This window comes from Amblyomma mixtum, chromosome 1, assembly GCF_055824585.1.
Source record: "Amblyomma mixtum isolate Tamu chromosome 1, ASM5582458v1, whole genome shotgun sequence".
Taxonomy (NCBI): Eukaryota; Metazoa; Arthropoda; class Arachnida; order Ixodida; family Ixodidae; genus Amblyomma; species Amblyomma mixtum.
In genome coordinates, this window is record NC_143012.1 from 10,843,176 (window position 1) to 10,857,591 (window position 14,416).

At 45.7% G+C, this 14,416-nt stretch overlaps 1 protein-coding gene across 2 annotated transcripts in view; it reads left to right on the forward strand.

Moving 5' to 3' along the window:
* The window catches only part of LOC149365445 (uncharacterized), a 54,804-nt gene that overhangs the window by 34,772 nt on the left and 5,616 nt on the right, over window positions 1–14,416 (forward strand). The window contains exon 3 of one of the 2 annotated variants that reach the window (XM_089584997.1): window positions 10,404–10,605. In XM_089584997.1, the coding sequence (XP_089441123.1) occupies window positions 10,404–10,605 (202 nt within the window). The remainder of the gene's footprint in view (window positions 1–10,403; window positions 10,606–14,416) is intronic. The other variant, XM_089585064.1, reaches the window with a different exon arrangement.

Consider the following 14,416-nt stretch of genomic DNA (forward strand, 5'->3'; position numbering starts at 1 on the left):
TGAAGCATTAAAGGCTTCCGCCTTAAAATTCTGTGAGGTTGCGGACTTGCATGTCCTGCAGTTCAGTTAGGTTTGGTATGGGAGACTAGAAGGAGGTCAAGAAGATTTGCACTGTCTATAGTAACTGGCATGGGCTGTGTTAAAACCTATGTAAGGTAGAATTTATTTATTTATTTATTTATTTATTTCACATACTTTCAGGGCCCGAAGGCATTACAGAAAGGAGTGGTACAACAACAAAAAAAATACAGTGCATAGTTATACAAAACAAGTTATATGATGGCAGAAAACACAGTTTTCTTGAAGTTATCAACATCGGTAATGGCAGCGATGGAGGGCGGAAGGTCGTTCCAGTCAACGCTGGTTTTAGGAATAAAAAAATCATGACACAATTTGGTTCTCGAAAATGGAACACCGACTTTAAATATATGATCGGAACGGGATGAAATGTATGAAGGGCTCGAAAAAAGATGATCCTTTAACAGGGGGTTATGGTGATACAGTCTGTGGAAAAGACATAGTCGAAAACACTTCCGGCGCGAAGAAAGGTCTGGTAAGGCAAGTGTGCTTTTCATAGAAGTAATGCTGGCGTAACGGGAATAGTTAGTTAAGATGAAACGTGCTGCACGATTTTGAATGGATTCTAATGTGTTTATCAGTGTGATTATATTAGGATCCCAAACTGCAGATGCATACTCTAGGTTTGGTCGTACTAATGTTTTATAAAGGGTTAGTTTTATCGGCAGAGGCGTGGTAGAGAAATTTCGGCGCAAGTATCCAAGAGTCCTGTTGGCGTTATTTGCGACATGTTGGACGTGTCTATGCCATGATAAGTTACGTGAGATATGAACACCTAGGTATTTGTAGGAGTTAACTGATTCAAGTGGAATGTCGTGAAGAACATAAGTACGCTTGTTATCAGTGATGTTAGTGCGACGTGACACATGCATCGTTTTACATTTATTAACGTTTAGTCGCATGCACCACTTATCACACCAGTTAGATACGCTTGTGAGATCATCCTGAAAATAAATAGAATCAGTTTGGTTAGATATTTTGTGATAGATGACGCAGTCGTCTGCGAAAAGCCTGATAGAAGAATGAGAAATGCATTCAGGAATATCGTTAATGTAAATTAGGAAGAGAAGAGGTCCCAGTACCGACCCTTGTGGTACACCGGATGTCACAGAGGTGTGAGAGGAGGAACAGCCGTTAGCAGAGACATACTGAGTTCGATTCGATAAGAAGCTTTTAATCCAGTTCAGTACGTTAGGGTCAATGTTAAGCATGCTAAGCTTAAGAATTAGGAGATCGTGGGAAACAGTATCGGAAGCTTTCACGAAGTCCAAAAACACACAGTCTACATCAATGTTCAAGTCAGTGTAAGCAAAAAGGTCATTAGTAAAACATACAAGCTGTGTTTCACATGAAAATGTCTTCCTGAAACCGTGTTGTTCTGCTGAAAAGAAGGAATTAGACTCAAGGAAATCAATCAGATGAGAGTATATGATATGCTCCAAAATTTTACATGGTATACTTGTGAGTGATATAGGACGATAGTTATCGGGAGAATGAGTGTTACCTGATTTTGGTACTGGAACAACCTTGCCAACCCTCCAATCGCCTGGAAGTACTGAGGAACAGAGTGACTGGGAAAAAATCATTGAAAGCATAATAGAAGAGTAGGGTTCAGAGAGTTTCAGCATTTTAGAGTTGATTGCATCGTCACCGGGCGAAGAAGACATTTTCAAGTTCTCAACCAACTTTTGCACACCGACCCAGTCAATACTGATAGGGTCCATTGGAAAATAAGAGAAAGTAGTTACAGACGGTAAAATATTAGCACTTTTCTGGAAAACGGAAGCAAACACATCATTTAAAACGGAACAACACTGGTTCGGAGGAATGGAAATATTGTCAGAACGGGTTAGTTGAATTACCTTATCTTCTTTGCCCCCAACAATATTCCAGAATTTACGCGGATTAGATTGCAGAAGTGATGGGAGGGTGTTGTCAAAAAAGTTCTGTTTAGCATCTTTAACAGCCATTAAATATTCAACATGAATGCGATGATATGCTGCCCAGCGTTCAGGAAGGTTAGATGCTTTAGCGCGACGAAAAATACGCTTCTTTTTGTTGCATAAGCGGCGTAGGATTTTGTTAAACCACGGAGAGGTAGTATTTGAGAGAATCCTAATTTTAGGTACGTATCTATCTATTAATTCTATCAGTTTATTTTTGTACAAGGACCAGTTTTCTTCAATAGTAAGTTCGGAAAAGTTCTCAGTGTAGTCGGCAATGAATGATTCTAGTTCAGCTGTGATGGACGTGGTATCGGCGGCATTGTAATCACATATGGTCTTAACTATTTTCTTAGGACGAACATTCTTCCTAATTGTGAAGTGAAGCAGTGAGTGGTCACTCAGTCCTTCTAGGTACGTTGGCGGAGAGACCAAATCTGGAGCTGTAGTAAAACAGAGGTCTAAAATATTAGACGATGTGCTGGTGGTACGTGTGGGTTTGTTAATTAGCTGGGTTAGATTAAAATCGGCGCAGGTGTCTAAAAAATTAGTGCACTCGGAGGATGGCTGCTTAAGGGAGGGAATACAGTTTCGCCACACTATGTTTGGGAAGTTAAAATCACCCAGTAGGAATAAGTGTGATTTCGGGTGTCGAACAATTAATTTATTCAGGGCATCATGAAGGTCGGCGCAAAAAGTAGTAGGTGAGGATGGGGATCTATAACAAGCGCAAAAGATAAGGTCACCCGTTGGAAAGCTAACATGGATGCAAACGATTTCTAGTGGTGAATCGATAGAGATAGCAAAGGAATTGATAGCAGAGCTCACGGCAATCAGTACACCTCCGCCTGTTCGGAAATCGCGGTCGTATCTGTAAAACTTGTATGTTTTTTCGCAGTCTAGTATTTCGCTATTCTTTATTTTTGCTGAGAGCCAAGTTTCGGTGAGCACAACAATATCAGCCGAGCATGCATCGATATGTGACGATAGTGATGTACGTTTGTTGATGACACTTCGGACATTAGTGAAAAGAAGCTATATGTAGTCTGTTTGCGTTCGATCATGAGATAGCTATGCTGAGCTTGAATGTGCGGTGGGTGAACCTGGTGGTGTGATGTCTCTTTTTGGGGTAATTGCACTCCTGGCTGGTCCGATTTCGCATACTTCGTCAGTAGCTGCACAGTAAGCGTAGCATTTTTTACCTATGATCAATTTGTTGTGGCGTAAAGAATAGAATTGGCCGCTAGCCTTGCCGAAATCACTAAGGGCTTTCCGCGATTTACGGGTTGCTTTACAAAAATCTTCGCCGATAGAAACGCCTTCTTCTTTAAACTTTGATTTTTGTGAAAGTATATATTCTCGAGTTTTATAGGACGCAAACTTAGCAATAACAGGTCGTGTTTTGCCATTTCCAAAGCTGCCTAACCTATGAGCCCTGTGAATCGCGACTTCCGAGGAATTCAGATTGAGACACTTCGAAAGAAAGTGTTGGATCTGGGCTTCCGATTGTGCCCACGTTTCTGACGAATTGTCAGAGATGCCATAGAATATTAAGTTGTCGCGTCTTGACTGGTCCTCCAGCTCGTCCAGTCTGGACGCGAGCGCAACGCTCTCATTTGAAACAGCCTCTTGGACTGCTGCAGTAACATCGCTACTAGAAGGCATGTTTTCGAGACACTCAACCGCGGCTTCCACGGCAGTCATCCTATTAGAAAGGTCTGAAACAGTGTCGGACAGCGCTTCCTGGTTAACCTTGAGTTCAGCTATGGCATTCATCATTTCTTCATGTCGTGTATCAAACTTGGACGACAAAGCATTTATCGCGGCCATAACTTCACTATGCTGACGGTCGACATCCTTGTTAGGACCAGGATTTAGTTCTACATCGCCGGAAAGTAACAGTAACATTGCAGTGGATACACAATCATTCAAGGTGGCAGCAAGCACTTGTGGGCAAGGGAAGAGCAGCAAACATACATTGCTTGTACGTTTGCAAAATAGCGATTCAGATTGACTAACCTGCACAAGAAAGCAGAATGGAGAACTTAGCGACCGCATGGTAGCCGCTCTCCCATGCCCACTGGAAGCGCCTCGTAGATGCCAGCTGCTTAAATAGGGGCGGTGCAGTGCTTCCGCTGACGGATGCGTCGATGTTCCACGAGACTCGGACGTGAAGGTGATGACGTCTACTGTGCTCAGATAAGGCCCGTTGTCAGCTGTTGGTAGTCGCAGATCCAGGCCAAATTCCCAAGAAGATATCGATGCATAACACGTGTCAGTCGGTGAGGACGGGAAGCCATAGACAGCAAGCTGCACAAGAAAGCAGAATGGAGAACATTCCTGGTTTCCTTATGTTAGGCAGTATAGTTAGATTTGGTATGAGAGGTTAAAAGCAGGTCAAGAATATTTCCACTCTCTTTATTAACTGGCCTTGGCTGGGTTAAAAGCGGAGTGAGGGTAAAATTCAGACGAAATTCTATGACAGTCCGGGATACCTTATATTAGGCATTTTGGTTAGTTGGGTATTTGAGGTTAGAAGGAGGTCGAGAATATCTTCACTTTCTTTAGTAACAGGCCTTCTTTGGGTTAAAAGCTGAGTAAGGTTCAAATAAGGACAAAATGCTGACAGTCCGGGATTCCTTATGTTAGGCAGTTTGGTTTGGTTGAGTACGGGTGGTTAAAAGCAGGTCAAGAATATTTCCATTGTCTTTATTAACAGGCCTTGGCTGGGTTAAAAGCTGAGTAAGGGTGAAACTCTAGACGACATTCTATGACAGTCCAGGATTTAGGCATTTTGGTTAGTTGAGTATGGGAGGTTAGAAGGAGGTCGAGAATATTTGCAGTCTCTTTAGTAACAGGACTGGGACGGGTTAAAACCTGAGTAAGGTAGGAATTAAGAAAAAAATTTATCACTATCCGAGATTCCTAATGTTAGGTAGGTTGGTTAGTTTGGGTGTGGGAGGTTAGAAGGTCAATAATATTTACAGTCTTTATTAACAGGCCTTGCCAGGGTTAAAAGTTGAGAAAGGGTTAAATTCAGACGAAATTCCATGACAGTCAAGGATTCCTTGTATTAGGCAGTTTGTTGAGGTTGGGTATGGGAGGTTAGAAGGACGTCAAGAATATCTTCACTCTCTTTAGTAATAGGCCTGGGAAGGGTTAAAAGCGAGTAAGGTTGAAGTTAAGACAAAATTCTATGACAGTCTGGGATTCTTTATGTTGGGCAGTTTGAATAGGTTGGGTATGGGAGATAAGAAGGCCAATAATATTTGCACAGTCTTTATTAACAGGCCTTGGCTGGGTTAAAAGCTGAGTAAGGGTTAAATTCCGACGAAATTCTATGACAGTCCGAGATTCCTTATATTAGGCAGTTAGGTTAGGTTGGGTATGGCAGGTTAGAAGGATGTCAAGGATATTTGCAGAATGTAGTCAAAAGCCTTGGCTGGGTTAAAGGCTGAGTAAGGTTTAAGTTAAAAAAAATTCTATGAGAAATCGGGCTTCCTGATGTCAGGTAGTTCGGTTAGGTTGGGCATGTGAGGTTTATTTATTTATTTATTTATTTATTTATTTATTTCACATACCCATTCGCATACCCTCAATCGCCAAAGCATTGTAGGGGGAGTGGGTTACAAAAAGCAAAATCAGAACATGAAAGCGGCAGGTATATAGTACAAAATACAAAATAAATTTTATAGCGTGAACAGTTAAAAAGCGAGAGGATGAATATAATTGCACCAGAAAAGTAAATCGAAAACCAAAAGAAGACACGAATAACAATAACAAACAAAACAGCAAAAAGGAAAAGAAGGCATTAATAAAATCTTAGGTGACATCACAAAAATGATTGTACAAGGCTTGCCTGAAAAGAGTGTAATCTGATATAGATGCAATCCCTGCGGGAAGGGGGTTCCAGTCATTAGATGTGTTTGGCAAGAATGAATAATAAAAGGTGTTAGTGCGGCAATTAGGAACAGCAACCTTGTTGCGATGGTCGACACGTCAGGAGCGGTAGCTAGGCTGCATGATGAATTCACGATGCAGAGTCTCATGGTAGAAAATTTTATGAAACAAGCATATGCGAAAAATTTTACGGCGCAAAGACGGACACGGCAAACCGACATTAGACCTCATTAACGTTATGCTGACTGTTCGGTTATAGTTAGAAAGTACAAATCGAATAGCATTATTCTGCACCATTTCAACAGCATGAGATAAAGTGTTTTGATTAGAATCTCAGATGGAGGCAGCATATTCGAGTTTGGGTAGGATTAGCGTTTTACGAAGAAGCTTTTATGAAGTAGGGGCTTTACTGAAATTACGTCTCAAGTATCCTTAAGTGCGATTGGCGCTGCTAATACTATGGTTAGTGTGAACTTTCCAGTTTAATGTGGAAGAAATGGTTAGGCCAAGGTATGTATATGAAGGCACAGACTAAAGTGGAGTGTTGTAAAGTGTGTACACCGAGGTACATTCACCTTGTCGGGAGACACGCCTTATTTTACACTTGTTAATGTTTAGCTCCATGCGCCATTTCGTGCACCAAAGAGCAATGTTACTTAAATCGGACTGAAGTATTAGTATATCTTCATCATTACGAACCTCACGATAAATGACACAGTCGTCAGCGTATAAGTGCATGCAAGAAGAGACACAGCTTGGCAAGTCGCTAATGTATATTAGAAATAAAAGTGGCCCTAAAACGGAGCCTTGGGGCATGCCTGATGTTACTTCGGTTAAGGAAGAATTACAATCGTTAATAGAGACGTACTGGGAGCGATTAATAAAAAATGTTCAAGCCAGTTTAGTACAGCATGATCAAGATTCGGTGACAGTTTAATCATTAAGAGCTTATGATGTACTTTATCAAAGGCCTTGCAAAAGTCCCCAAATATGCAGTCTGCCTGGGAATTCCGCCCCGCCGCGGTGGCTCAGTGGTTATGGTGCTCGGCTGCTGACCCGAACGACGTGGGTTCGATCCCGGCCGCGGCGGCTAAATTTCGATGAAGGCGAAATTCTAGAGGCCCGTGTACTGTGCGATGTCAGTGCACGTTAAAGAACCCCAGGGGGTCGAAATTTCCGGAGCCCTTTACTAGGGCGTCCCTCATAGCCTAAGTTGCTTCGGGGCGTTAAACCTCAATAAACAAATAAACTGGGAATTCCGATCAAGTAGGCTGTGCTATGAAGGCGTGAAATGAAGGAGCTGAGTTTCGCATGAGAAGGAAGGGTGAAAGCCATGTTGAACAGATGTAAAGAAGGAATTAGAGGGCAAAAAACGATAGATATAGGAATATGATATGTGCTCCAATAATTTACACGGAATACTGGTCAGCGATATGAGTCGATAATTTAAACGGGATGTTTTGTTGTCTGATTTACGAAGAGGAACAACCTTCCCGATTTTCCAGTAAATCGGCAAAATGCTTTGGTTGAGCGACTGCTCAACCAAATTCAAATCATGGGAGTGTCATTCAAATTATGGGAGTGTGGAAGGAGGTCAAGAATATTTGGCGAGTTCAGTGATAGGCCTTGGCTGGGTTAAAAGCTGGTTAAGGTTGAAATTTAGACAAAATTCTATGGCAGTCCGGGCTTCCTTAAGTTAGACGGTTTGGTTAGGTTGGGTATGGGAGGTTAGGAGGGTACCAAGAATACTTGCACAGCTAGGATATGCTGACAGGATATGCTAGGATATGCTGGTTAAATAACATTCAATTGTTAGCTTTTGAACTATTACTGTCAAGCTCCTTAATAATTGGGAGTCGTGTAACGCACCGTAAGTTATACCCATATCTGTTTTTTTAATTTAGAAAACACGGTTACCCTGCGCGTTGCGGTCGAAGAAATTTTGGCTACATCGCGTCAAAATGCATGCACTTTCGAGAAGCTTGCAGGCAAAGCAACCTGTCCGGGGCACGTAACTTGCCGAAATAGCCACATTTTTTTTGGGCCGCAGAGCCGAGGGTAACCATGTTTTCTAAATTCTAAATACATATATGGATGTCACTCTACACGCCTTTCGGTTATTAAGGAGCCCAACATTAATTGGTAGAAATTTCGCTATTCAGTATTATTAAATCAGACTGTTAGCACTTGTTAGCTGTGTTCTGATGTATTACACTGCTAACAATGGTTTGCTGCAAAAGCGCTCTTCTAACACAAAAATCCCATTTTTAAAAATTCTGCAATGTCTTAGGGGACACGCGCTGTACATAACTACTGCACAGCTCCAATAGTCCTCCATAAAGTGGGCAGTAAAATTCCAATATCCAATGCCAGGCTTGGATACACAATAAGATCAGTGCTATTCACCATCGGTTTGCTGGAGATATTCCGAGACCTGGATTGGGAACACTTGGGGATAACAGTTATTGGAAAATACTTAAGTAGCATGGGATTCGCTGATGACATTACCTTGCTTATACACTCACGAGATGAACTGCAGAGCAGGATCAGTGAGTTACAGGCACAGCAGTGCGGTTGAGAATTGGTAGCAAGGTGCTAGAAGGAGCAAGGAATCACGTCTACTTAGTGTAATAGTGACCGCTGATCCGGATCATGAGGTAAATAACTGGGAGAATAAGACCAGTGGAGTGCGTATGGCAGGCTCTTTCAAATCATCAATTTCAGTTTACCAATATCCGTCTAGAGTAAAGTATACAGTAGCTGTATTTTCCTGTACTAGCCTATGATGCAGAATTGCGGAGGCTAACGAAAAGGGACAATGCGACGAGCTATGGAAAGATGAATGATAGGTGTCACATTACGACACCGGAAGCGGGAGGAGTGGATGAGGGAACAAGCGTAGCATGGGGCGGCAGAATGATAGGCGGGCAGATGAGATAAACAAGTTTGCGGGGGTACGGCGGCCTGAGCTGGAAAACGACAGGTGGTTAACTGGAGAGACGTAGGAGATGCCTTTGCCCTGCAGTGCGTGTAGTCAGACTAAATTGGTAAATTGGTTTTTTAAGGAAAGGAAATGGCGCAGTATCTGTCTTACATATATAGGCGGACACCTGAACCGCGCCGAGTAAGGCTTATGAAATATATTTTTAGCAACCTGCCCATCATGTCAGCTGCATTAATCTGGAAAGGCTGCTCGGGAAGAGCAACCTGGGTCGCAAACCAGCACAAGCAACCCGGGTCCCACCGATGGGAGCACCTTCCCTAGAAGTGTAGTGGCGTATCGCTAGACAGCAGCATAAGGGCGCTTGGAGTGGTCATTGAATTTAGACAGTGACCGATTCCATATATATGGGCATTAAGCCATTATCGATATCCGAAAAACTGCCATCCTCGAACACTGGATCTGAACAATCAACCGAAGTGAAAACCGAACTGCTATTCGTAGTTCGTATTGGGCCTAATTACTCAAATCGACCATCATAAATTTTTTCTTGACTTCCACTAAGATGTCAGTACGCGTTTCTTCCTTGACCGAATCTTAACGTTACTCCTATCGCCGCGCTTTCCTCAACTTAAGTAGAACTCTTTTCGTTAGTCTCCATTTTTTCATAGGTGAGACCGGTAAGGTACGGCTCTTGTATACTTTTCTCTTGAGGGATATTGGTAAAGTGGCATTCATGGTTTGAGAGAACCTGCCATTTGCGCTCGACGCCATTCTTCTTCTAGTTCTTTCACTCTCGTGATTCGGATCTGCGGTCAACACCCACCCTATGTCCTTTACCATTCGTTACCAATCGTTAACTGTTGTTCCCTTCCATGACCGTTGAACATAACTTCAGTGCTGTTAATTAATTTTTAGACCAAACGTTCTCCTCTGCTGGAATAACTCGGTGATCATGGTGTTCAATCGATCCCTTGAGTGACTTGGCAAGTCAGTCATCAGCACATCGCAGGTTACCCACGTATTCATCATTAACTCTGTGGGGTTTCTAGCGAGGCTGGGGCTCTGCACTCAGGGCCAAGACCTTCCGCTAGCTGCGATAACACTGTGCTGGTCGCGAAGGACAACACATCAAAAAATGGCCCGCGGGCAAACAGTTTATTTCAGTTCTCCAGGCATGCAACGCGCACGGGGGAAAGTTAGATGTCACCTGAGAAACCCGGGACTATCGCTTGGGTCCGTCCACTTTATTAGGATCTTCCAGCAGCGCCACAGGGGGCGGCTCTTTCTTGCATTCCCACAGGATATGATCATATGCCGCCGGGCCCCTACACAATTTACACTTCGGCTTCACCTCAGTTTGCTGGGTATGTAAGGACTTAGGAAAGATGTCGTCTGTAGTATTCTCCAAACACACTCCTGCTCCTTGACCAATGTCTTATCCGCCGGCGGGACAACCCTCCGGTTAGGCTTGTTGTCCTAGGACTCGCTAGTTAACCTCTCTGCCTTTTCTTTCCTTCTCTCCGGGTCTCTGTATGCAGTGCCTTTGCGGTTGCAGGACGCCACGGGTACCTCTAGCTCTTCATCTTCCCCGTTCCACCCGTCCGGATGACGAATTTGTGCAGGCCTCTGCTGTACGTGGGCGCGGCTGTGGGTTACCAGAAGCGCAGGACATGTTCTCCTTGAAGCTGCGGCTGAAGGTTTGGACGGCAGAGGTCACCACTCACAGAGGACTTGCACACGGTGAGCACATCGTTGATTTTAGCCTGCGCGCTGCGGCGTCCGCTAAGTCCCTAAAAGCAGAACTGTGGAAACTTTTCTTGGATGTCTCCAGTATATGCGCTTCCCGTACTGCCACACTTCTGTTGTGGCTGTGATGTTCATGTCCTTCAATAGGGCAGTCACAGTTTTTGTGATAGTGGAGTGGTCATCATGCTTATAAGTGTGAGTTCCAATTCGAATTTTCCTTGACTGCTTAACTGTTATACAGGTGAAGGAAGAATATTATTGATTCTAGCAGCGCCACGATGAGAAGAGATATGAGCAAATATATATGAAAACGAACAGCAGGCTCAGCTGGTGGTTCGTCCGTTTTGTTTACTGAGCAATCCCTTTTAGAGCGAAAACTCTACTTCACGACCAGAGCAGTCAGCCTGATTTTCGAGTTCTCAAGTTGCTTCCTCGCTGGCCAGTGGACGAGAGCAGGATTCTGTCGCGGCAGCCGATCACGCCTCGTGTTTAACAAGCGTAACTGAACAGTTGTGTTGTGTACTCGTCGTCTTCTTCATCTAATAGTACTCTCGACTTAATATCGTCTCTAGGCGTACCGAAGACCCAGCAAAGGAAAACCAATGTGGCTAAACACTTGCTTCCGTGCGTCTTCTCCGTTTAACTGCTTTAAAAGCCTGCCACTTTTTCCAGGAGAAAATGAATCTGATACCAATCTGACCACACGGCATGCTAGTGTGTTTTCTGAGAGGGAGGGTAACTGCAGGGCCTACGTCATCCGATACATCGCGCGAGGTTCTTAAGTTCAGTTCCTTGTTTTGTCCTCTCAAATTGCACTTCGCAGCTAGTGTTACTCCCCATATCTTTTCGGTTACTTTTCTTTGCGCGTGCAGCTTCAGTGATTTACTGAGACACGGACGGCCGCACAGGATCGTTCATCCCAGCAGTCAGCCTCAATTTCGCATTCTGAAGTTATTTCTTTTGAGCGGGAAGCCCTTGCGGAAGGAAGTTAAAAAAATATCGGTTGGTAACTGCTTAGATAATTTAATTAGGTATCGAGAAGGGACCGTTTCATTACGTAATCTCAGTCAGCCATAACCTGCATTGAGTACGTTCCCTTTCGTGCATATCTCGTTAGCACAGCTGTACGGAAGAATTGTTATGCTCTCATTGCGCGCGGAAAACTCTGGAGAAGGCTTACCCTGGGTGGGTGTTCGGTGGTGGCCTTTTTCGTGCTCATTTTTTTCTTCATGATTTTCCTTCCTGCATATATCTTCTGTATGGTATCAGACGTTCTCTCGCGGCTGCGCACCGCAGTCTGCACGCTTCATTCGAACACACTGATCGCAGTTAGCAGCTTGTAGTACCATTGGAAACACGGAGAGGTGACATGTCAGAGGGAAAAAAAGTCAGCTTCCTAGTGCGAAATTACATATATATGGAGTGTGTGGGATGCTGTGCGCTGTGTGAATAATTGGAGCTTTGGGGACTGTGTCGCATGTAATCGCAGGTGGTATTGGTGAGCATTCGCATGGTACATAAGAACCTCTTCACGTGCCGAGAATTCTTCAGAGACTGGGAGCTAGGTGAGGACTGTCGATGCGGCACAGTTTCAGCACAGTGATGAAAATCCTTGCACAGTGGCAGTGCACCTTAGTTCCTTTCACCTTCAGCTCAGCTCGGCTCTATTCAGCTCGGCACGGTTCAGCTCGGCTTGGTTCTGCGCAGCTCGGTTCTGTTCTTGTCGTGTCCGGTCGCTGTGTTGAATGCAGCGAAAGACGCACACGGTACTTTAAGACTTCGTTTATTTAAAGCCGATGAGGGTGCGACCAGCGTCGACCGAGGCAGGAGCCGAACTGGCCGCCCGAAGAAAGGAGGGAGCGGAGAAGCGTCCACGGGAGGGAGTGGCTTCCCAAAACAGGAGGAGGATGCGGGGGCGCACCATGGGGGGGCATCTGGCGACAGCGTGCGACGAGGGGCAAGTGGTCGTTAGGAGGAGGATGCGAGTGGTCGTTAGGAGGAGGATGCGAGTGGTCGTTAGGAGGAGGGTGCGGGGGCGCACACACACAAAAGCAATAAGGGGACACAACACTTCCTTCCCCCTTAGAAAGTTGCCTGGTATCGTGCAGGGGGTCGGCGCTCACGCGTGGAGGCGCGCTGGCTTTGTGCGCTCGGGGGAGAAACACTTGTAGGCTGGCTGTTGTTCGCTGTGTCTCCTAGGTCTGTCCTGGGCGAAGTCTCTTCTTCCGGGAAGAGGTGCCAGGCTATGTGGGAAGATGGTGCACGTGCTCTCTCCGCTGGCGGACAGCTCTCAGACGGCGTCGTAAATCTACGCAGCTGGTTGAGATGTCGGCGTGCTACTGTGCCATGTATGTTGACGAGCCAAGAGCGCAGGCCTATGCGTCTGACAATTGTAGCTTCCTCCCAGCGTGGCTTTTTCAGAAACTGTCGGGCGAGGACGCGCTGCCCCTCATTAAGCGTGCCGCAGCGCGGAATTGCTTTTTCTTCCCGGAACGTCTCTGCCTTTGGCTCGGGGAGGATGGCTGTGAGCTGGGTTCGCATTTCACGCTCGAACATCATTTTCGAGGGGGTCTCGCCTGTTGTGCTCTGAACCGTCGTGTGCTGCTTGAAGAGAAAGCGCGCAAGGCGGCGCTGCAGCGAGCCTGTCTGATCTCTTTCAAGGGCGCGTTTTAGCTCGGCTACGTAGCGCTCGGCTTGTCCGTTTGTCGCTGGGTGGTAGGGGGCCGATGTAACTGATGAGATCCCGTTGTCGCGATAAAACTTGAGGATCTCCGCAGACACAAACGGTGTTCCGTTGTCCGACACTACCTTGCGCGGCAGGCCGAACGTTGCAAATAGTGATCGGAGGTTGTCAATGACTGCTGCTGAAGTCGTCTGTCCCATTTGCCTTATCTCAAGCCACTTTGTGTAGGCATCTACGACCACAAGGAAAGTGCAGCCCTCAATTGGTCCTGCAAAATCAATGTGCAGTGTGTGCCATGGTGTGTCTGGCTTTTCCCATTCTGGGACAGGAGCTTTCGGCGGGGCGCTCCGGCTGCTCTGGCAAGGCTTGCATTCTCGCACCACTGTTTCGATGTCGTTGTCAATGCCAGGCCACCACATGTAGCTTCTGGCACACTTTTTCATTGCAACGATGCCCCGATGTCCGGCGTGGATGAGAGACATAGCTTGTGCGCGTAGTTCTCTCGGCATCACAACTCGGGACCCAAATATGATGCAGCCGCGATGGGTGCTCAACTCTGTAGCTCGCCTGCGGTAAGCGTCGAAGTTGTCCCCTTTGAGTTTATGCACGTTGCCTTGTTGAACAGCTGTGTAAACTAGCCGGAGAGCTGCGCACTTCTGCGTAGATGCTGCAACTGTGCCTGCTGTAAGCGGAGGTTCTGGCAGTGCTTCGAACATCAGAACGTCTCCTGGTGGAAATGGTTCGTCAACAGTTGCGTCTAGTGGCAGACGGCTTAGCGCATCGGCGTTTTGATGTTTACTCCCATTGCGGTAGACCAGAGCGTAGTCGTACGCTGAGAGTTTGATGCACCAACGTGTCATTCGCGGAGACAAAGTTGGTGGCATAGGCCTTTGTGGTCCCAGAATGCCCAATAGCGGTCGGTGATCGGTTATAAAGGTCACCTTCCGGCCGGCAATGTACTGGTGAAAATGTGTCGCCGCGTAGACGATGGCTAGCCCTTCTTTGTCAAGTTGCGCGTAGTTGCGTTCTGCTTGCGACAACGTACGTGAGGCGAAGGCGATGGGAGCTTCCCTTCCTTGCTCGTCAGTTTGCGATAGAACCGCGCCGACTCCGTACGGTGAT